This window comes from Staurois parvus, unplaced genomic scaffold, assembly GCF_062004578.1.
Source record: "Staurois parvus isolate SC_StPar_1 unplaced genomic scaffold, SC_StPar_1.0 ptg000274l, whole genome shotgun sequence".
Taxonomy (NCBI): Eukaryota; Metazoa; Chordata; class Amphibia; order Anura; family Ranidae; genus Staurois; species Staurois parvus.
Genome location: NW_028318070.1, coordinates 1,437,501 through 1,461,525, shown reverse-complemented (window position 1 = coordinate 1,461,525; position 24,025 = coordinate 1,437,501). Strand labels below are relative to the sequence as shown.

Sequence of the window (24,025 nt, the reverse complement as noted above, 5' to 3'; positions counted from 1 at the left end):
GTGGCACCAAGATTATTAGGTGTTACTTTTCCTAAAGCATTCATTAGGACTGTGTGGCTTAGCTCACTGAGGTCCCAAAATGGCAAAAAAAAAAATTCTCTGCAAAGGCAACTGATTTTACCCTTTTACTTTATAGCTCTCTGGTCAGTCATCCTGCAGACCGTGCCCTCCAGGAAACTTCTGCAATTCAAGCAGTTTATCTGATGTCTCCACCTGTCCTTGGGGCCATTACTGCCCTCTTGGAAACATAGTGGCAATACCATGCCCAGTGGTAATATTGATAAATTGTCTTTGTTATTTCAAAAAATAAGCTTGATTTGATCTGTTATGCTGTGAACTTCATACTATATTATTTTATTTAGGGAACTTTTTCTAATCTAGTTGGCAACGTAGCTATCGAGTCTTGTGAGCTGTGCTCTCTGGGCATGTTCTGCAGTCGTCCGGGGTTGTCCCACCCTGAAGGATTTTGTGATGCAGGGTATTATTGTACACGGGGATCCAACACTTCTCACCCTGTAAGTCCCCTTTTAATAAAACTTTCAACATATTTCTGCTTATTCCTGCTTCTTACAAGTGAATAACTGAGTACATTCTGTGCTTAGATGGGTTCACAGTTTGGCGACATTTGTCCTGCTGGTTACTTCTGCTATAAAGGGATGAAAGAATCTTGTCCTTCTGGCACATGGAACAGTCACAGAGAATCATCAAATAGTTCCTGGTGTTTACCGTGCCCTCCGGGTTTGTATTGTGATTCTCCTGGCCTAGTGGAGCCAGCTGGAATTTGTCATAAAGGTAAGATAAAAGATTTATCTACTGTGACAAAAACTTCTCATGGAAAATAGGTCAGTCATTGCATGTCCTATTGTACAGGGTATTTCTGTCTTCTTGGTTCCGCAAGTCCAAGACCTCAGGATGATGTCACAGGGAACATTTGTCCTGCTAAACATTTTTGCCCTGTAGGGTCAACTAAGCCCACACCATGTCCAGAGGGCACTTACAGCAATTCTACAGGTATGGAAGCTTTCAATGAATGCTATCTTTCCATTAGCCCTGTGCTTTCATATTCTGTGACATTGCACTTCATCTACATATTTCATTATGCTTAGTTTATCTCACAAATGGCCGCTGCCAGTAAAGTCATTAATTCATGAATATGGGCTCATCTCACACAATGCAAATCTGCTATCATTCAGCTATACTTGAAGCATAAAGTATAGCTGATTTTTAGGCTACTTGTATAATAAGCAGTGTTTGCCAAAGTAAATAAAGGGCTTTTTGGACTATATCCTCAAAACCTAAACGGTGGTATTCCCCATAAGCTCTACCTCTAGGGAAGCCTTGGTTTCTTTACCTTGCACTGATCAGATCCAGCAGTCCTAAACATACATAAAAGTTGGAAAACAGTCCCTGTATTTTGAGCTGTATCTGTGCTATTAAGTCAAGAGTTCTACACATAGACTTTTGGCAGAAATGTATAAAGCTGTAAAGTACATTACCCTGCACTCTGTCATTGAGGAAAAAAACCTCCCTGGTTTTAAAATGGTGATGCTGCACATAGAAGGAAAACTTCTGAATTGAACTGACTGTTGACTGTTAGAGGTCCTAAGCCAACCACCCTTCTCCTTGGTGACTTTAAATGCATATGAAAGAAGATATTAGGAAATAATTATGTGTACATTATTCTGCACATGTGTAGTGCTACCCCAGCAGAAGCTGCTTGGTAGAATGGGTTCTCTGTGCTTCTGCCTTGACTCTGAGGACAACCTTAACCCCACTGATACACCAAGTTAAGCAAATGGATACTGCACTGCTACTGGGAGCAAAAATATAGATACCCTGCACACAACTAAGGTTCAGTGTCAAAAAAGCAAACATCAGGTTGGTTAGTGGTAAATGAACCCAATATAGAATCACAAGTTGCAGTAAATAGTAGTATGCACAAAAATGAGTAAGTAAAGGAATAGGTCAATCAAAGTTCATTAGACAATGTGATCACTAGGCTATAGCAGCATAGAATGGAGTTCTATGCAGCTAAATTAGAGTAAACCTGGTAATCCATAAAATCAGCAGTAAGTATTGGCATTAGAAAACAGTAACCACAATGATAATCAATACTGCGATAATTCCTCTGTAAACATTAGACTATATACGCTTTAGAGTGCACTCTATATGAATGGCAGCAGTGAAAAGAGGTACCTCTTACTATGGACAATAGGCAAAGTTCTTGTGAAGTAGCTCTCTGAGTGAGCAGTCTTTATCCCTAGTTCTTCAGCCAGCTGGCACTGAGGCCCAGACTTTATGGCGGTGCACATGAGTACGGTCCCAGTAAAATCTTCATGTAGTAAAGAATGCTGCTACATGGACATGGAATTATGGACAGTTACTATGTGCCAGCAGCAACAGGTTAATGGCAGCAGTGTCCTCTCACCAGTCCCATCGATACAGCAACAGGGGTCCTGCTGTTCAGATGTCAGCTCACTTCCGGATCTGCCTGGAACAACTCTGGTTCTCAGCACGTGGCCGCAAGTTTGTTGTAGCTTGATATGCACACAGGAGCAATGATGTATACACCGTGGTCTCCTCGCAGCATAGTGAAAACTCATCGGAATTCAGCCTGTGAAAATACAGTTCTCTCTCTTATTATACCCAGCTCGCATTTGGAATTGTAGTTCTATAGTCTGGTGACTCCCATAGCATGATCCTTCTCCTGCACTACATCTTCAGTAGTTCAGTGCTGCCCACCAACAAGCCCTGTGAGCTCCTTCTGCTTGTTAGCTCCCCTTGGTGGATGGAAGTGAAGTAGTGTTAACCCATTTAGCTGAAGTCCATTGGGAGCACAGAGAGCACTACAGCACAGTGTCCTACATCGCTCTCTGTCTCTAGCCAAGCACCTGGCTACATGTGGAATACTCTTGTGCCACTTGAGGTGTTCAGGACTGTACTGAGATCTAATAAGATCTATACTCCAGATATGCAGCTTAGTATTTGGGGATGATACAACAGAATCTGCCCATTCAGATTACTGGAGAATAATTTTCAGAATGAGGTGCATTATTACACTAAATGCTCCATGGATCTAAAGAGACAATAAGAATTTAGCTTTCTGTCTGTTCTACAGGCTATGATCTATACATGGCTATAATTTATACATTTGACATATTGTAGGTTTTGCACCTCTTGTCTAGTAATTCTAACTTTGATGTGTAAATAAAGAAATAAAAAAAACAGGGTCCATCATATCTGTGCTTCTTTATTATAATAATAATGCAATAATGAACATGGTTTCTTTCACTTCCAGGCCAGTCTGTGTGTAAAGCATGCCCTACTGGTCATACCTGTGTTGATGGTGACATAGTCCATTGCCCTGCTGGATATTACTGTCCAGAGGAAATAGATGCTACCCCAGTTCCCTGTCCTTCTGGAACCTTCAATCCCGTGCCAGGTGTCACAAAAGTCAAAGGGTGCCTTCCTTGTCTGCCAGGTGATATTCTTATTGACAGTAAATTATATTGCTGTATCCTGATCCTATTTTGTAGTACACAATATATAAGCATCCATTTATTCTATGTAGTAACAGAAATATGCTGATACACATGAACACGTGTCTTGGTAGTTGCCCCTAGTGTTAGAAAATAAATCATACTGGGTTAGTGACACTTTGCACTGTATGTGTTGGTGCTATAGCTTGCGGAGTGCATTTCACTGAGTGTAATTCCTAAACTTTAGGGATGTTCTGCAGAGACTGGGCCTCCTCAGCTGTATCTGGACCTTGCCAGGCTGGATTCTTTTGTACAGCAGGTAAAAAGATAATAGCTTCTTATTCATGTTACATGGCTTTTGGATGTGTCATTTTGGTCATGTGCAGACCTGTTCGTTTATTTGAGGTATACTGCCTCATTCATATGGAAATCAGATTGTGTTAATTTTCTTCCCACCATTTTGTAAAGAGGTTTCATGGCTAAAAATATCAGTCTGCCAAATTACACATAGACATGTCTTTAATCATCTGGATCACCTTGATCTTGCTCTACCAATGACAATAAGTCGAGTTATCCATGGACAATTTGGAAAATGTACAAATGTATTCTTAGCATGATCTCCAATAAGATATAATATGTTGTTTGTGTGCTATCTGTGCTTGACAAATGATCTACTATTGATTTAATGTGTAAATCCAGCCATAACTTCAGTTTTAGATAGTGGAGGTTCTAACCATTCAGGTCACTTTTTCTATTTCTACCTCAAACAGGGGCAGTAAGATCTCCCTCATCCAAAAAACAGGGGCATAGACATAAAAAAATGTTTGAAGTAGATTGGGCAAGGGTGAAGGTTTTTTTGGTGTATGGAGTCCCCTCCCTTCTATCCCAAAGATAATGGTCTCTGGGGTGGAGGGAAATCTCTACAACAGGGATATAAATAGCAATACAAACCTGATAGAGGTTTTAACTCTTTCCTGAGCTCTTCAAAACATCTAAAGGTTTTTGTTGGAGTTCTACTTCAAAGAAAGCAACCTGTCATTTTGGAAGCTCAGCTGTGACCTATCCCCAGAGATATTTTGTGAGCCTAGTATAAAATGTAGATGTTGAGTCAATTTCACTGTGTAATGATCTCCCAGGTTCACTTGTCAGCAACCCTTCTGGTAGCAGCAATGAAAGTTTTGGAGGTCCTTGTCCAATTGGTCACTTCTGTCCTTCAGGCACCAGCTTACCTATTCCATGTCCGTATGGCACTTTCTCAGACCGGTCAGTATTGAACATGAAAATGACTTTAATATAATTATGACTGGTATGCTGTACAAGTAATCTTTCTATAATTAGATTGTACCTGAGTGCCGAATCCCAGTGTACATCGTGCTCCCCTGGCTATTATTGCAGCTCAGTCGGACAGTCAGCACCTACTGGACTTTGCCTGGCAGGGTACTACTGTACTCTTGGGGTCTCCTCCCCTGCACCCACAGGAGAAGGTAAGATGAATCAACCTTAAAATGATCATCTTTTTTTGTTCAGTAAAGTATATAGTAGATCAACCCTTTGTCTATCAAGGTTATACTTAAAAATTGCAGTGCAACCAGTGAATTATAAAAATGAAGTTATACAGCATTGTACCCAATATAGTATAATAGTGACACTGTGATTCTACTGAGTACTATATGTGATGCCTACAGTTTAAATAAAATTATACTGAATCATAAACCTCCAAAATGATACTGAATCAAAAACCCCCAAGTTAAAGTGTACAGTATATATTAATTTGTGCAGTCCTTTAAAGTACACAATCAATACATGTGATCCTCCGCTTGTGCTGTGTATTTATTCCATAATCACCACTTTGTGCTCCACCACCTGTCACACAATCTGCAAACCTGGAGAATTGACCTATAATGTAAATAGGTCACCATATGCTTACTTTTATTTAGGGCTTTAAGCATCTCCTGTATTTTTCTCAAAATGCACTAATAGATCATCTCCTCTTTCTCCAAGTCCTGGGCTCCACACATAAAGTAACACTACTCCAATCCTTGTTTGTCTCAAAAGCAATAAAAGGTCATCATCATGTATTACATTAAAAACACCGCCCTTTCTTCAAAACTATTGAAAACCACTCACAAATTACATGCACTACTATGCCAGTGAACTATTGTATGTATATAGACCCACCAGTCACCACTTCTGGGTTTGTGCAATGATGTCACTAGCTCTGGATCAGGAGCTTATTAACCATGAACTATCTAGGGCCATAGTACATGCTTAACTCTAAACTGATGACCTGTAAAGGCATTTAAAGCATTACCTATGGACATTTTTGGGTACTATAGTTTTTTGCCTTTCTATAGCATAATTTTAAAGTGTTACTAAACCCACAACAGTAATATCAGTCTGTATATGCAGTAAAGCATGCTTGTTATACTCACTGTGGAAACTAAGGGGTTAATCATCTGCATTGTGTAAAAAGGCTGTTTGAGTCTTTTTTCTCTCTCCCTCCTCTTTTTGAAATGACCCCCTGATACAGACTGAACCCGTAGTCACATGCACATGCTCAGTGTGGAGTATATTGCTAGAGAGGTTTTTTTTTTTCTTGGGAGAGTACAAATGATTAGCACAGGGCCAATCAGCACTGTCTAGACCAGGGGCGGACTGACAACTCATGGGGACCCTGTGTCCTTGCCCAAACTCAAAAAAGCCTATGAAAAAGGTACCAGGGGCATCTCATGTGGGCCCCCTACTGACCCCGGGCCCTCGGGCAGTGCCCAAGTTCCCAAATGGTCAGTCCGCCCCTGGTCCAGACAGAGGTCAGGGGATTTCCATCCTCCTAGAACAGAAAGAAAACTCCTCCTACACGCTTAACTAGTTGTGGGCTGGACACTGATATAAGTCACAAGACTGCCATATACTGCAGATCAGAAAAGGTATTTAGCAGTTTATATTTACTAAAATAATTGCATTTCAATGTTGTGTGTACTGTGAGAGACCAGATATAGTGAATGCAGGGTCCGGGGAGAGTGGATATAGTGAATGCAGGGTCCCAGGTTTAGTAACACTTTAAGGCTTGTCATGTTTGGTATCTATTTACTCAATTCTACTCCATCCCTTATATTTTACCCACAAATTGGGTATTATATTTAGAGATGAGCGAATTGAAGTATCCGAAGTGGAATTCGAGTCGAATATCGGAAAAATTTAGATTCGTGCCGAATCCGAAAAATAGCCTAATTCGGATGCGCGAATCGAAATTTTTCAGAAAATGGCGGCTGACATGTGCGGCGACGGAGCGGGGATGTCTGGGAAGGCGCACAGACAAGGCGCGCTGACCCATAATGCATTCCTCAACTACATGTGATCGCATCAGCCAATCAGCAGCCAGCCAGCCAGCACTGTGTAATGGTCGAGCTATAAATAGCGGCCATTTTGGAATTCTTCATTTGCCTGCAGTTATTGAACAGAGGCAGACCGCTCTGTACTAGGGACAGGGACAGAGTTAGGGCCACAGAAACGATAATTGGGGACAGAGAAAAGTTACTTAGGGACAGAGAACCATTACTCAGGGACAGAGAACCATTACTCAGGGACACAGACTTGTTAATGAGGGCCACAGAATCGTTATTTAGGGACAAAGAAACGCTAGTTAGGGCCACAGAATTCATAATCAGGGACAGACAGAATTGTTACTCAGTGCCAGAGAATTGTTACTTAGGGCCACAGAAACGTTATTAGGGCCACAGAATTTTTACTCAGGGACAGACAGAATTGTTACTGAGTGCCAGAGAATTGTTACTCAGGGACAGACAGAATTGTTACTGAGTGCCAGAGAATTGTTACTTAGGGCCACAGAAACTTTAATTAGGGCCACAGAATTTTTACTCAGGGACAGACAGAATTGTTACTGAGTGCCAGAGAATTGTTACTCAGGGACAGACAGAATTGTTACTGAGTGCCAGAGAATTGTTACTTAGGGCCACAGAAACTTTACTTAGGGCCACAGAATTTTTACTCAGGGACAGACAGAATTGTTACTGAGTGCCAGAGAATTGTTACTCAGGGACAGACAGAATTGTTACTGAGTGCCAGAGAATTGTTACTCAGGGACAGACAGAATTGTTACTGAGTGCCAGAGAATTGTTACTCAGGGCCCCAGAAACTTTACTTAGGGCCACAGAATTTTTACTCAGGGACAGACAGAATTGTTACTGAGTGCCAGAGAATTGTTACTCAGGGACAGACAGAATTGTTACTGAGTGCCAGAGAATTGTTACTTAGGGCCACAGAAACTTTACTTAGGGCCACAGAATTGTTACTCGCACAGACACAGAATTGTTACTCGCACAGACACAGAATTGTTACTGAAGGCCACAGAACTGTTACTTAGGGCCACAGAATTGTTACTCGCACAGACACAGAATTGTTACTCAGGGCCACAGAACTGTTACTTAGGGACAAAGAAACGCTAGTTAGGGCCACAGAATTCATACTCAGGGACAGACAGAATTGTTACGGAGTGCCAGAGAATTGTTACTCTGGGCCACAGAAACTTTACTTAGGGCCACAGAATTTTTACTCAGGGACAGACAGAATTGTTACTGAGTGCCAGAGAATTGTTACTCAGGGACAGACAGAATTGTTACGGAGTGCCAGAGAATTGTTACTCAGGGCCACAGAAACTTTACTTAGGGCCACAGAATTTTTACTCAGGGACAGACAGAATTGTTACTGAGTGCCAGAGAATTGTTACTCAGGGACAGACAGAATTGTTACTGAGTGCCAGAGAATTGTTACTTAGGGCCACAGAAACTTTAATTAGGGCCACAGAATTTTTACTCAGGGACAGACAGAATTGTTACTGAGTGCCAGAGAATTGTTACTCAGGGACAGACAGAATTGTTACTGAGTGCCAGAGAATTGTTACTTAGGGCCACAGAAACTTTACTTAGGGCCACAGAATTTTTACTCAGGGACAGACAGAATTGTTACTGAGTGCCAGAGAATTGTTACTCAGGGACAGACAGAATTGTTACTGAGTGCCAGAGAATTGTTACTCAGGGCCCCAGAAACTTTACTTAGGGCCACAGAATTGTTACTCAGGGACAGACAGAATTGTTACTGAGTGCCAGAGAATTGTTACTCAGGGACAGACAGAATTGTTACTGAGTGCCAGAGAATTGTTACTTAGGGCCACAGAAACTTTACTTAGGGCCACAGAATTGTTACTCGCACAGACACAGAATTGTTACTCGCACAGACACAGAATTGTTACTGAAGGCCACAGAACTGTTACTTAGGGCCACAGAATTGTTACTCGCACAGACACAGAATTGTTACTCGCACAGACACAGAACTGTTACTGAGGGCCACAGAACTGTTACTTAGGGCCACAGAATTGTTACTCGCACAGACACAGAATTGTTACTCAGGGCCACAGAACTGTTACTTAGGGACAAAGAACCGCTAGTTAGGGCCACAGAATTCATACTCAGGGACAGACAGAATTGTTACGGAGTGCCAGAGAATTGTTACTCAGGGCCACAGAAACTTTACTTAGGGCCACAGAATTTTTACTCAGGGACAGACAGAATTGTTACTGAGGGCCAGAGAATTGTTACTCAGGGACAGACAGAATTGTTACGGAGTGCCAGAGAATTGTTACTCAGGGCCACAGAAACTTTACTTAGGGCCACAGAATTTTTACTCAGGGACAGACAGAATTGTTACTGAGTGCCAGAGAATTGTTACTCAGGGACAGACAGAATTGTTACTGAGTGCCAGAGAATTGTTACTTAGGGCCACAGAAACTTTACTTAGGGCCACAGAATTGTTACTCGCACAGACACAGAATTGTTACTCGCACAGACACAGAACTGTTACTGAGGGCCACAGAAACTTTACTTAGGGCCACAGAATTGTTACTCGCACAGACACAGAATTGTTACTCGCACAGACACAGAACTGTTACTGAGGGCCACAGAACTGTTACTTAGGGCCACAGAATTGTTACTCGCACAGACACAGAATTGTTACTCAGGGCCACAGAACTGTTACTTAGGGACAAAGAAACGCTAGTTAGGGCCACAGAATTTTTACTCAGGGACAGACAGAATTCTTACGGAGTGCCAGAGAATTGTTACTCAGGGCCACAGAAACTTTACTTAGGGCCACAGAATTTTTACTCAGGGACAGACAGAATTGTTACTGAGTGCCAGAGAATTGTTACTCAGGGACAGACAGAATTGTTACGGAGTGCCAGAGAATTGTTACTCAGGGACAGACAGAATTGATACTGAGTGCCAGAGAATTGTTACTCACGGCCACAGAAACTTTACTTAGGGCCACAGAATTTTTACTCAGGGACAGACAGAATTGTTACTGAGTGCCAGAGAATTGTTACTCAGGGACAGACAGAATTGTTACTGAGTGCCAGATAATTGTTACTTAGGGCCACAGAAACGTTATTAGGGCCACAGAATTGTTACTCAGGGACAGACAGAATTGTTACTGAGTGCCAGAGAATTGTTACTTAGGGCCACAGAAACTTTAGTTAGGGCCACAGAATTGTTACTCAGGGACAGACACAGAATTGTTACTGAGTGCCACAGAACTGTTACTTAGGGCCACAGAATTGTTACTCGCACAGACACAGAATTGTTACTGAGGACCACAGAACTGTTACTTAGGGCCACAAAATTGTTACTCGCACAGACACAGAATTGTTACACAGGGACACAGAACTGTTACTGAGGGCCACAGAACCGTTACTTAGGGCCACAGAATTGTTACTCGCACAGACACAGAATTGTTACTCACACAGACACAGAATTGTTACTCGCACAGACACAGAATTGTTACTGAGGGCCACAGAACTGTTACTTGGGGCCACAGAAACGTTAATCAGGGACACAGAATTGTTACTGAGGGCCACAGAACTGTTACTTAGGGCCACAGAATTGTTACTCGCACAGACACAGAATTGTTACACAGGGACACAGAACTGTTACTGAGGGCCACAGAACAGTTACTTAGGGCCACAGAATTGTTACTCGCACAGACAGAATTGTTACTCGCACAGACACAGAATTGTTACTCGCACAGACACAGAATTGTTACTCAGGGACACAGAACTGTTACTGAGGGCCACAGAACTGTTACTTAGGGCCACAGAATTGTTACTCGCACAGACACAGAATTCTTACTCGCACAGACACAGAATTGTTACTCAGGGAAACAGAACTGTTACTGAGGGCCACAGAACTGTTACTTAGGGCCACAGAATTGTTTCTCGCACAGACACAGAATTGTTACTCGCACAGACACAGAATTGTTACTGAGGGCCACAGAACTGTTACTTGGGGCCACAGAAACGTTAATCAGGGACACAGAATTGTTACTGAGGGCCACAGAACTGTTACTTAGGGCCACAGAATTGTTACTCGCACAGACACGGAATTGTTACTCAGGGACACAGAATTGTTACTCAGGGACACATAATCGTTTAATTAAAGAGTATGTCAGACAACATGCAGAGGAGTGGCAGAGGAGGCAATGTTTTAGGAGCGAGCAGACGTGGCAGCAGAGGAAGGGGTCGAGGCAGCACTATTCGCAGCCAGAGGCCAGTGCTCCCGGTGTCATCCAGCGGTCGTGTCTCCACCGACAACCCTGCCGTCATCGATTGGTTGGCTCGGTCGTCTTCCTCTTCCCAGGTCACCTCTGACACCTACAGCCAACGGTCGGTGGGTACGTCAGACACAACCGTTAGTTGGCATGGCCCGGGACCAAGCCCACTGAAATCACGTGTCCTCTACCTGCCCCTGTCCTTTGGTGTTCCCTCACCAAGCGAAGTATCGCATGCTGTGGGCTCAGCCCCACTGTACAGTGAGGAAGAGCTAACAGAGGGCGGTCAGGAACGGGGGGAGACATCCGCCTTTTCAGCAGCTAGGCGAAGAAGTAGTGGCGAGGAGAGTGGCCCGGTAGCCGGTCTAGAGACAGGTCTGTCTCCTGACCCAGACGCAGCCGAGGGGGCTAGTAGTGAGGCGGAGACCCTACTTGATGATGAGGAGGTTGATCGCACTTGGCAGCCTCGTCGTCATCAGGCAATTTCTTCCGCATCATCAGGAGAAGAGGGTGGCAGCTTGGCAGTGAGCGAAACAGTCGGTGGGTTGCCCAGGAGACAGCAGCAGGGTCGCAGCAGTGTCAGTGGAAGCAGTGTCAGTGGAGCCAAACGGCCACGGAGTAGAGCACCAGCTCCACTGCAGCCTACCACCACGGCCAGTAGTGGTGCCGGTGTGCATGGAGGAAGCAGCAGTCAGCCAGTGAGGAGTATCGGGGGCAAAGTTTCCTACTCGGCGGTGTGGCAATTTTTCGTCAAGCCGCCCGAGGAAGTAAACGTAGCCGTATGTCGACTATGTGGCCAGAAAGTCAAGCGTGGCCAGGGGGCCCATGTTGGGACTATTTGGGCCATGTTGGGACAATGGGAGACCTCCCATTGCTGCTGTCTCCATCGCCACACTCTGCCATGTGCCACTTTCAGGTCTCCTCACACACTGCTGGTGTGTAGAATTTTTTGACATAGGGTGCTGGCAGATTACGGGCCTCCCATAGCTGCTGCCAGGCCCCTAATCTGCCATAGGCCCCTATATACCGCCTCCTCATGCTGCTGCCAGGTCCAGAGTCTCTCATGGGTCCCTGTACGGCCTCCCATTGCTGCTGTCTCCATCGCCACACTCTGCCATGTGCCACTTTCAGGTCTCCTCACACACTGCTGGTGTGTAGAATTTTTTGACATAGGGTGCTGGCAGATTACGGGCCTCCCATAGCTGCTGCCAGGCCCCTAATCTGCCATAGGCCCCTATATACCGCCTCCTCATGCTGCTGCCAGGTCCAGAGTCTCTCATGGGTCCCTGTACGGCCTCCCATTGCTGCTGTCTCCATCGCCACACTCTGCCATGTGCCACTTTCAGGTCTCCTCACACTGCTGGTGTGTAGAATTTTTTGACATAGGGTGCTGGCAGATTACGGGCCTCCTATAGCTGCTGCCAGGCCCCTAATCTGCCATAGGCCCCTATATACCGCCTCCTCATGCTGCTGCCAGGTCCAGAGTCTCTCATGGGTCCCTGTACGGCCTCCCATTGCTGCTGTCTCCATCGCCACACTCTGCCATGTGCCACTTTCAGGTCTCCTCACACTGCTGGTGTGTAGAATTTTTTGACATAGGGTGCTGGCAGATTACGGGCCTCCTATAGCTGCTGCCAGGCCCCTAATCTGCCATGGGCCCCTATATACCGCCTCCTCATGCTGCTGCCAGGTCCAGAGTCTCTCATGGGTCCCTGTACGGCCTCCCATTGCTGCTGTCTCCATCGCCACACTCTGCCATGTGCCACTTTCAGGTCTCCTCACACTGCTGGTGTGTAGAATTTTTTGACATAGGGTGCTGGCAGATTACGGGCCTCCCATAGCTGCTGCCAGGCCCCTAATCTGCCATAGGCCCCTATATACCGCCTCCTCATGCTGCTGCCAAGTCCAGAGTGTGTCATGGGTCCCTGTACGGCCTCCCATTGCTGCTGTCTCCATAGCCACACTCTGCCATGTGCCACTTTCAGGTCTCCTCACACACTGCTGGTGTGTAGAATTTTTTGACATAGGGTGCTGGCAGATTACGGGCCTCCCATAGCTGCTGCCAGGCCCCTAATCTGCCATAGGCCCCTATATACCGCCTCCTCATGCTGCTGCCAGGTCCAGAGTCTCTCATGGGTCCCTGTACGGCCTCCCATTGCTGCTGTCTCCATCGCCACACTCTGCCATGTGCCACTTTCAGGTCTCCTCACACTGCTGGTGTGTAGAATTTTTTGACATAGGGTGCTGGCAGATTACGGGCCTCCCATAGCTGCTGCCAGGCCCCTAATCTGCCATAGGCCCCTATATACCGCCTCCTCATGCTGCTGCCAGGTCCAGAGTCTCTCATGGGTCCCTGTACGGCCTCCCATTGCTGCTGTCTCCATCGCCACACTCTGCCATGTGCCACTTTCAGGTCTCCTCACACTGCTGGTGTGTAGAATTTTTTGACATAGGGTGCTGGCAGATTACGGGCCTCCCATAGCTGCTGCCAGGCCCCTAATCTGCCATGGGCCCCTATACCGCCTCCTCATGCTGCTGCCAAGTCCAGAGTGTGTCATGGGTCCCTGTACGGCCTCCCATTGCTGCTGTCTCCATAGCCACACTCTGCCATGTGCCACTTTCAGGTCTCCTCACACACTGCTGGTGTGTAGAATTTTTTGACATAGGGTGCTGGCAGATTACGGGCCTCCCATAGCTGCTGCCAGGCCCCTAATCTGCCATAGGCCCCTATATACCGCCTCCTCATGCTGCTGCCAGGTCCAGAGTCTGTCATGGGTCCCTGTACGGCCTCCCATTGCTGCTGTCTCCATCGCCACACTCTGCCATGTGCCACTTTCAGGTCTCCTCACACTGCTGGTGTGTAGAATTTTTTGACATAGGGTGCTGGCAGATTACGGGCCTCCCATAGCTGCTGCCAGGCCCCTAATCTGCCATAGGCCCCTATATACCGCCTCCTCATGCTGCTGCCAGGTCCAGAGTCTCTCATGGGTCCCTGTACGGCCTCCCATTGCTGCTGTCTCCATCGCCTCACTCTGCCATGTGCCACTTTCAGGTCTCCTCACACAGCTGGTGTGTAGAATTTTTTGACATAGGGTGCTGGCAGATTACGGGCCTCCCATAGCTGCTGCCAGGCCCCTAATCTGCCATAGGCCCCTATATACCGCCTCCTCATGCTGCTGCCAGGTCCAGAGTCTGTCATGGGTCCCTGTACGGCCTCCCATTGCTGCTGTCTCCATCGCCACACTCTGCCATGTGCCACTTTCAGGTCTCCTCACACTGCTGGTGTGTAGAATTTTTTGACATAGGGTGCTGGCAGATTATGGGCCTCCCATAGCTGCTGCCAGGCCCCTAATCTGCCATAGGCCCCTATATACCGCCTCCTCATGCTGCTGCCAGGTCCAGAGTCTCTCATGGGTCCCTGTACGGCCTCCCATTGCTGCTGTCTCCATCGCCACACTCTGCCATGTGCCACTTTCAGGTCTCCTCACACTGCTGGTGTGTAGAATTTTTTGACATAGGGTGCTGGCAGATTACGGGCCTCCCATTGCTGCTGCCAGGCCCCTAATCTGCCATAGGCCCCTATATACCGCCTCCTCATGCTGCTGCCAGGTCCAGAGTCTGTCATGGGTCCCTGTACGGCCTCCCATTGCTGCTGTCTCCATCGCCACACTCTGCCATGTGCCACTTTCAGGTCTCCTCACACTGCTGGTGTGTAGAATTTTTTGACATAGGGTGCTGGCAGATTACGGGCCTCCCATAGCTGCTGCCAGGCCCCTAATCTGCCATAGGCCCCTATATACCGCCTCCTCATGCTGCTGCCAGGTCCAGAGTCTGTCATGGGTCCCTGTACGGCCTCCCATTGCTGCTGTCTCCATCGCCACACTCTGCCATGTGCCACTTTCAGGTCTCCTCACACTGCTGGTGTGTAGAATTTTTTGACATAGGGTGCTGGCAGATTACGGGCCTCCCATAGCTGCTGCCAGGCCCCTAATCTGCCATAGGCCCCTATATACCGCCTCCTCATGCTGCTGCCAGGTCCAGAGTCTGTCATGGGTCCCTGTACGGCCTCCCATTGCTGCTGTCTCCATCGCCACACTCTGCCATGTGCCACTTTCAGGTCTCCTCACACTGCTGGTGTGTAGAATTTTTTGACATAGGGTGCTGGCAGATTACGGGCCTCCCATTGCTGCTGCCAGGCCCCTAATCTGCCATGGGCCCCTATACCGCCTCCTCATGCTGCTGCCAAGTCCAGAGTGTGTCATGGGTCCCTGTACGGCCTCCCATTGCTGCTGTCTCCATCGCCACACTCTGCCATGTGCCACTTTGAGGTCTCCTCACACTGCTTGTGTGTAGAATTTTTTGACATAGGGTGCTGGCAGATTACGGGCCTCCCATAGCTGCTGCCAGGCCCCTAATCTGCCATAGGCCCCTATATACCGCCTCCTCATGCTGCTGCCAGGTCCAGAGTCTCTCATGGGTCCCTGTACGGCCTCCCATTGCTGCTGTCTCCATCGCCACACTCTGCCATGTGCCACTTTCAGGTCTCCTCACACACTGCTGGTGTGTAGAATTTTTTGACATAGGGTGCTGGCAGATTACGGGCCTCCCATAGCTGCTGCCAGGCCCCTAATCTGCCATAGGACCCTATATACCGCCTCCTCATGCTGCTGCCAGGTCCAGAGTCTCTCATGGGTCCCTGTACGGCCTCCCATTGCTGCTGTCTCCATCGCCACACTCTGCCATGTGCCACTTTCAGGTCCCCTCACACACTGCTGGTGTGTAGAATTTTTTGACATAGGGTGCTGGCAGATTACGGGCCTCCCATAGCTGCTGCCAGGCCCCTAATCTGCCATAGGCCCCTATATACCGCCTCCTCATGCTGCTGCCAGGTCCAGAGTCTCTCATGGGTCCCTGTACGGCCTCCCATTGCTGCTGTCTCCATAGCCACACTCTGCCATGTGCCACTTTCAGGTCTCCTCACACTGCTGGTGTGTAGAATTTTTTGACATAGGGTGCTGGCAGATTACGGGCCTCCCATTGCTGCTGCCAGGCCCCTAATCTGCCATGGGCCCCTATACCGCCTCCTCATGCTGCTGCCAAGTCCAGAGTGTGTCATGGGTCCCTGTACGGCCTCCCATTGCTGCTGTCTCCATCGCCACACTCTGCCATGTGCCACTTTCAGGTCTCCTCACACTGCTGGTGTGTAGAATTTTTTGACATAGGGTGCTGGCAGATTACGGGCCTCCCATAGCTGCTGCCAGGCCCCTAATCTGCCATAGGCCCCTATATACCGCCTCCTCATGCTGCTGCCAGGTCCAGAGTCTGTCATGGGTCCCTGTACGGCCTCCCATTGCTGCTGTCTCCATCGCCACACTCTGCCATGTGCCACTTTCAGGTCTCCTCACACTGCTGGTGTGTAGAATTTTTTGACATAGGGTGCTGGCAGATTACGGGCCTCCCATAGCTGCTGCCAGGCCCCTAATCTGCCATAGGCCCCTATATACCGCCTCCTCATGCTGCTGCCAGGTCCAGAGTCTGTCATGGGTCCCTGTACGGCCTCCCATTGCTGCTGTCTCCATCGCCACACTCTGCCATGTGCCACTTTCAGGTCTCCTCACACTGCTGGTGTGTAGAATTTTTTGACATAGGGTGCTGGCAGATTACGGGCCTCCCATAGCTGCTGCCAGGCCCCTAATCTGCCATAGGCCCCTTTATACCGCCTCCTCATGCTGCTGCCAGGTCCAGAGTCTGTCATGGGTCCCTGTACGGCCTCCCATTGCTGCTGTCTCCATCGCCACACTCTGCCATGTGCCACTTTCAGGTCTCCTCACACCCTGCTGGTGTGTAGAATTTTTTGACATAGGGTGCTGGCAGATTACGGGCCTCCCATAGCTGCTGCCAGGCTCCTAATCTGCCATAGGCCCCTATATACCGCCTCCTCATGCTGCTGCCAGGTCCAGAGTCTCTCATGGGTCCCTGTACGGCCTCCCATTGCTGCTGTCTCCATCGCCACACTCTGCCATGTGCCACTTTCAGGTCTCCTCACACACTGCTGGTGTGTAGAATTTTTTGACATAGGGTGCTGGCAGATTACGGGCCTCCTATAGCTGCTGCCAGGCCCCTAATCTGCCATAGGCCCCTATATACCGCCTCCTCATGCTGCTGCCAGGTCCAGAGTCTCTCATGGGTCCCTGTACGGCCTCCCATTGCTGCTGTCTCCATAGCCACACTCTGCCATGTGCCACTTTCAGGTGCTGGTGTGTTGAATTTTTTGACATAGGGTGCTGGCAGATTACGGGCCTCCCATTGCTGCTGCCAGGCACGTAATCTGCCATGGGCCCCCGTACCGACTCCTCATGCTGTGACGTTGCAACAAGGTGGAATTCAACCCTACATATGTTAGACCGCCTTTACGAACAGCGAAAGGCCATCACCGATTTCCTGATGTTAAAAGCGGATAAAGGTACTCCCTGTGTAACTTAGATGTCAGCCATTGGCAGCTCATGCGTGACACCTGCGCTTGCTCAGGCCCTTTGAGGAGGCCACGCTATTCGTGAGTCGGCAGGACTATGGGATGAACGACGTCATTCCTCTGTTGCACGTCCTGGAACAAATGCTGTTAACAATGGCTGGTCAGGGTGCGGTAGACGTGGCGCACAGATCTCAACGCCACATGACCCCTGTGGGGGCAGGACAGGAAGAAGAGGAGGAGGTAGAGGAGGACATTGGTGCTCAGGAATTATTGAGTGAAATGGGTGGTTTTTCCACTCAGCGGACAGGAGTGGAGGAGCAGGAGCATCTGGTAGAGGAGAGGAGGAGGAGACAGAGGACCCAGACGCACCGTGGCAGTATGCTGTGGAGATGGAGGCAGGGAGTCCCTCGCATTCCTTGGCACAAATGGCCCATAGCATGCTCGGTTGCTTGCGTAGCGACAGCCGAATAATAACCATCAGACAGAGGGATGACTTTTGGCTGTCCACCTTGTTGGACCCTCGCTACCGTTCAAAAATGGTGGCCTTTTTCACACCTGCTGAGAGGGAGGCCAAAATAACGTACTATAAAAACCACCTATGTAGTCAGCTGGTCTCTGCCTGTCTGCGCCAACGTCCATCCTCAGACACTGTGGGCCCTGTGCGCTCGCGTTCCGCTGCCATGGCAGCAGGGGAGGGGTGGGGTGGTAGGAGCAGTGGCAGCTCCACCAGCAGCGGCTGCCTCAGTCTGCAGTCGATGATGAGTAGCTTTCTTCACCAGCGCAGTGAGGAAACTACTAACCAGCCGCAGCAGCAGCATCAGGTGGACCTGGAGCAGGACCTCAAACAACAGGCTTAGGCCTACTTGGACAGCACCCTGCCAACCGAGGTAGACAATCCCCTTGACTACTGGGCAACGAAACTTGACCTTTGGCCCCAACTAGCTGAATTTGCCCTTGAAAGGCTGTCATGCCCGGCCAGTAGCGTGGCATCGGAGCGCGTGTTTAGTGTGGCAGGAGGTATTGCAACTCCGCGGAGGACACGACTGTCCACCCAAAGTGTGGAGAGACTGACGTTTGTGAAAATGAATCAGGCGTGGATTAGTCTGGATTTCAAACCACCAGTTCCTGACACAACTGACTAAATCCGCCATGAATCATGCCCCAAACATGTGCCACTTTCAGGTCTCCTCACACTGCTGGTGTGTTCCATTTTTTGTCATAGGGTGCTGGCAGATTACGGGCCTCCCATAGCTGCTGCCAGGCCCCTAATCTGCCATGGGCCCCTATACCGCCTCCTCATGCTGCTGCCAAGTCCAGAGTCTCTCATGGGTCCCTGTACGGCCTCCCATTGCTGCTGTCTCCATCGCCACACTCTGCCATGTGCCACTTTCAGGTCTCCTCACACTGCTGGTGTATTCCATTTTTTGTCATAGGGTGCTGGCAGATTACGGGCCTCCCATAGCTGCTGCCAGGCCCCTAATCTGCCATGGGCCCCTATACCGCCTCCTCATGCTGCTGCCAGGTCCAGAGTCTGTCATGGGTCCCTGTACGGCCTCCCATTGCTGCTGTCTCCATCGCCACACTCTGCCATGTGCCACTTTCAGGTCTCCTCACACTGCTGGTGGGTTCCATTTTTTGTCATAGGGTGCTGGCAGATTACGGGCCTCCCATAGCTGCTGCCAGGCCCCTAATCTGCCATGGGCCCCCGTACCGACTCCTCATGCTGCTGCCAGGCCCCTAATCTGTCATGGGCCCCTGTTGTCGCTTGTTGGCATATTCCGCTCGTTCAGATGCTCCTTCTCCTGCTACTCCTCTTCACGGATTCCGTCAGCAGTCTTTCTTGGAATCCGTTTCCAAGAGACAACAGTTTGCGAGCACGCACCAGACGGTGCAGAAACTGAACGTCCTCCTGTCCAAGTTGCTGCTGCCAGGCTCGTAATCTGTCATGCGCCCCTGTACCGCCTCCTCATGCTGCTGCCAGGTCCAGAGTGTGTCATGGGCCCCCGTACCGACTCCAAATGCTGCTGCCAGGCCCGTAATCTGTCATGGGCCCCTGTACCGCCTCCCCATGCTGCTGCCAGGTCCAGATTGTGTCATGGGTCCCTGTACGGCCTCCCATTGCTGCTGCCAGGCCTGTAATCTGCCATGGGCCCCCGTACCGACTCCTCATGCTGCTGCCAGGCCCGTAATCTGCCATGGGCCCCTGTACCGCCTCCTCATGCTGCTGCCAGGTCCAGAGTGTGTCATGGGTCCCTGTACGGCCTCCCATTGCTGCTGTCTCTATCGCCACACTCTGCCATGTGCCACTTTCAGGTCTCCTCACACTGCTGGTGGTTTCCATTTTTGTCATAGGGTGCTGTATGGCCTCCCATTGCTGCTGCCTCCACCGCCACACTGTGGCTCCACACTCTGGTTTTGGCCCCGTGACTGGCCAAATGAGTGAAGTGTGCGGTGATTCTAAGATCGACGGCACTCATCTGCATGTCATACTGCCTGACAGTATTATTTCTCTTCCCCAGCAGACTCCAAGGGCATTTAAATTAAAGGTACAGTGTTCAGCACTAATATTAAGTCTCTCTGAAGCCTAGAAACACCCTTTTTTAAGTTAAATTCACAGCGAATATATTCGACTCGAATCGAAATTTTTCCACGAATTCACCGAATCAGTCGAATCGAATTTTTGAATACTTCGCTCATCTCTAATTATATTGTATTGTCTGCACTAAAAATAAAAAAAAAAATTCCCATGAAAATATGCATTTGATAAACAGTTGTGCAAATGTTGTGTAACATAAGAAATGAATACCATTATTTTATTCTCCAGGGTCTCTGCTTTTAAAAAATACATAATTGTTTGGGGGTTTAAATTAATTTCTGTTGAAAAAAAATCCAGATTTTAACATGTGAACAAAAAATTACACGCTGATAACACAATGAGCTGGGTTCATATAAGCCTTTGTTTGAATGAATGCTTTTCAATTTCACAGTCACAAAGATGAAAATTTAATGAGAATTTGTTTTATTGTTTCTCTGTTGAGATATATCATTATTCTTAGAATTTTTTTAAATGATTCCGGTTTTATAATGGCTAAAGATATAGATAGTTCTCACTATATCTAGCCAGAATAATTTTAATAAATGCAGTGCATTGGACTATAAGGCTCCATTCACACCTGAGCATAGCATTTTTGCACATGTTTTTATGCACGTTTTGTTCAGGGGTTTTTGGGCTTTTTGGAGTTTTGGCGTTTTTGTATTAGCCAATAGAGAAAAATTTCATTTGTGACAACATTTGTTGCCATGTGTTGCCAATTCACACGTTTCCATGTATTTCTATGGGAATGAAAACGCTCCTAAAATGCATCAATCTGCCCGAATGGAGCTACAAAAGTCGTTCCACAATGTTTTTGAGCTTCAGGCCTTTTGCTTCAGGTGACTTGGAGTGGAGATGTGAACCATCGCCATAGAGTAATATTGATTTTTTTTTTTCTCTCTGAGTGTTTTGGAGCTACAAGCTAGGAGCTACAAAACGCTCAGGTGTGAACAGGGCCTATCTGAGAACACAAACTTTTAAATCACCGGTTAATGCTCTGTTCGTATCTGCACATGGTGTAGTTTGCTGTATGTGTGTTGCACATTTTAGGTGTTTTTAAATATGCTATTGTGTGTTTTGCTGAAAACTGCACCAAGCATTAAATTACAAGAAGCAGGGCATAACACACCTGCAATACATCTGTGCATGTGTGAATGGGACCTAAATCGATTGTACACTCAGAATGCAATCTGTATAGTCATTTTCAATAAGAACATTTTCTCCTCTCTGTACATTATGCTCTTTAGGTTTTCCATAACACAAATCTAACGTACCATGAGTAAAGATTGGAGAGGAACTGATGCAGCAATGTTTGAGAATAGGCTCAAATTAGATAAGTTTTTATTAACCACATGGCGGCGGATTACAAGCCAATAGACCACCAAACCCCCCCTAAGGTTGTATAGGTTTTATAGACTCTGTACCTCAAGATAAATAACAAACTACAAAATTGATCATTACTCCTAATGACTTCATATTCATCCAATCATAAAAGCATTATATCAGTGTCCATGTGTCCTCCATTATAAGGCTGGCAGGGTGTTGCCCTTTCTGGTAGCTTCTGATGTCCTTGGCATCTTGTCTCGATGTCTGGATAAAATTCCCCTCATGGATATTACGAAGTTCCCAAACTTGTTCAGCAAGTTCTCTATCCAGGATTTCATACATACAGTACATTGGGTTTGATTTATTAAAACCAGAGAGTGAAAAATCTGGCGCATCTGTGCATGGTACCCAATCAGCTTCTAACTTCAGCTTGTTCAGTTAAGCTTTGACAAAAACCTGGAAGCTGATTGGTTTCTATGCACAGCTGCACCAGATTTTGCACTCTGCAGTTTTTGTAAATCAACCCCATTGCCTTAAAATGGAGACATTCCTAAAATGACTGACATTATTACAAATAGCAGGTGACCAGGTGATTCAGCAAAGATCATCCTACATGACTTTTATAGAATGATTAAAATTATTTGGGATTAATGGCCTCATTTATAAAATTGAGGAAAAAACTATTTTGAGCTCCCCAACATCCACCAAATAATTTCTCACTTCATTCTTCTGCATTACAACAGATGAATCTTATTGGCTTCTGTGGGGCAGCACAAGATGTCTAGTGCAATTCTCAATCCCTGGACACTCTCATAATATAGACTCTTAATGTATTTGAATCTATCATGTATGCTCTTTCTTTGAAAATGTTAGCTGGGACGTTGAGTAGATGTAAAAAGGACACTTATGATTTCCATTATCTTTGTTATGTCTCATTCAGTGTTCACAGGAGAGGGTGGAGGCTGCCCACGTGGTCATTACTGCCCTGCAGGAAGTTTCCATCCATACGCCTGTCCAGCAGGGACCTATAACAACCTTACGCATCAACAAGACTGCTTACCGTGCCCCGCCGGCTACTACTGTGCAGAAAACACCAGTGATTATAGTGGATTTCAGTGCCCAGCTGGGTTCTACTGCCCTAGAGGTAATAAAGACAGTTTCAATTTACATTCATGAGACAATAAGATTATAACTGAGAAGAATATTCATTAAATGAATATTAAATTGAAGCAATAGCATTTTTTTCAATGGGTTTTTTTCTTAGAGCTACAGGGTTTACAGTAAACTTTGTAGTGACGCATTGTTTTTCTGGTTCCTTGAATTTACACTTTAAAGTGGTAGTAACCACCATTTGGACACTTGTACCTACAGGTAAGCTTGTAATAAAGTAATAACTCCTAAACGTGACTTGTTCAGGAGATAATCTGCAGCCGGTGACGTAACCGACACATGTGCTCTGAAGGGATGGCATATTAATGTTGTTACTTCAGAGCTCTGTGCCGCAGCCATGACTCCCATGTGCATGCACAGGAGTGACGTCATCGCAGCTCGGTCATTTAAATGGCCAGAGCCTGCAAATCCTGAAGGAAGACCAGGTGAAGCTCAGTGATGACAGCTCACCACTGGAGGGCTTCGTTTTCAAGTAAGTTTTCAAAATGTGCTAGTATGTGGTGAATACTAGCACATTATGTCCTTAACTTGCAGAAGGAGGGTTTTTTTTTTTTTTATGCAAGAGTTTAAAACCACTTTAAAGTGGAATTCCAGTCAAATTCTAACTAAGCCTAAATCTATTCCCACCCCCATTCCAAGACTATGCTATCTATTTTGTAAAAGAATAGATAATATAATGACCTATTCTGAAGCTCCTCTGGACTGGTCACATGATCTCTCCTGCGCTGGCTTCAGGGAAGAGGCGAGATCATCAACAACAGCTGCAGAGCCTGAGTGATTACATTACCCGTTGGCTTACTATGAGGTATCCGTTGTTGGCTGTCCCTCCTCTCCCCTGAAGCCAGTGCCAGTACTCGATCATGTGACTGGACCAGATCACCTTCAGAATAGGTAAGTATAGACATCTTTTGTTTTACAGGGTAGATAGAATAGTCATAGAATGGGGGTGGGAGTAGATTTAGGCTTAGTTATATTTTGCCTGGAATTCCACTTTAAGGCTTATTCTTCCCATATAAGTGAAAATTGTTTGTAGGATGTAATCCAGTGTCATCGGGGCAACAGGCTCTGTTTCTGGCTTTCCCCGCCATTCTCCCTACTACTGTAACTGGTGACCCATTCTGATTTCTAGTGTAACTAGACTGCACAGTGGCTTAGTGGTTAGCACTTCTGCCTGGCACTACTAGGGTCGTTGGTTCGAATCCCAACCACGGCACCACCTGCCTGGAGTTTGCATGTTCTCCCTGTGCCTGCGTGGGTTTCCTCCGGGTACTCCAGTTTCCTCCCACACTCCAAAGACATGCAGGTAGGTTAATTGGATCCTGTTTAAATTGTCCATAGTATATGTATGAATGTGAGTTAGGGACCTTA

General features: G+C 47.1%; 1 protein-coding gene across 1 annotated transcript in view; it reads left to right on the top strand.

Annotated features, from left to right (window-relative positions):
- Positions 1–24,025, top strand: part of LOC149459112 (uncharacterized) — a 243,337-nt gene that overhangs the window by 47,012 nt on the left and 172,300 nt on the right. Inside the window, exons 18-26 of the mRNA XM_089681623.1 lie at positions 137–271; positions 363–515; positions 603–792; positions 871–1,011; positions 3,299–3,481; positions 3,727–3,798; positions 4,616–4,742; positions 4,818–4,963; positions 22,428–22,631. Coding sequence (XP_089537749.1) covers positions 137–271; positions 363–515; positions 603–792; positions 871–1,011; positions 3,299–3,481; positions 3,727–3,798; positions 4,616–4,742; positions 4,818–4,963; positions 22,428–22,631 — 1,351 coding nt within the window. The remainder of the gene's footprint in view (positions 1–136; positions 272–362; positions 516–602; positions 793–870; positions 1,012–3,298; positions 3,482–3,726; positions 3,799–4,615; positions 4,743–4,817; positions 4,964–22,427; positions 22,632–24,025) is intronic.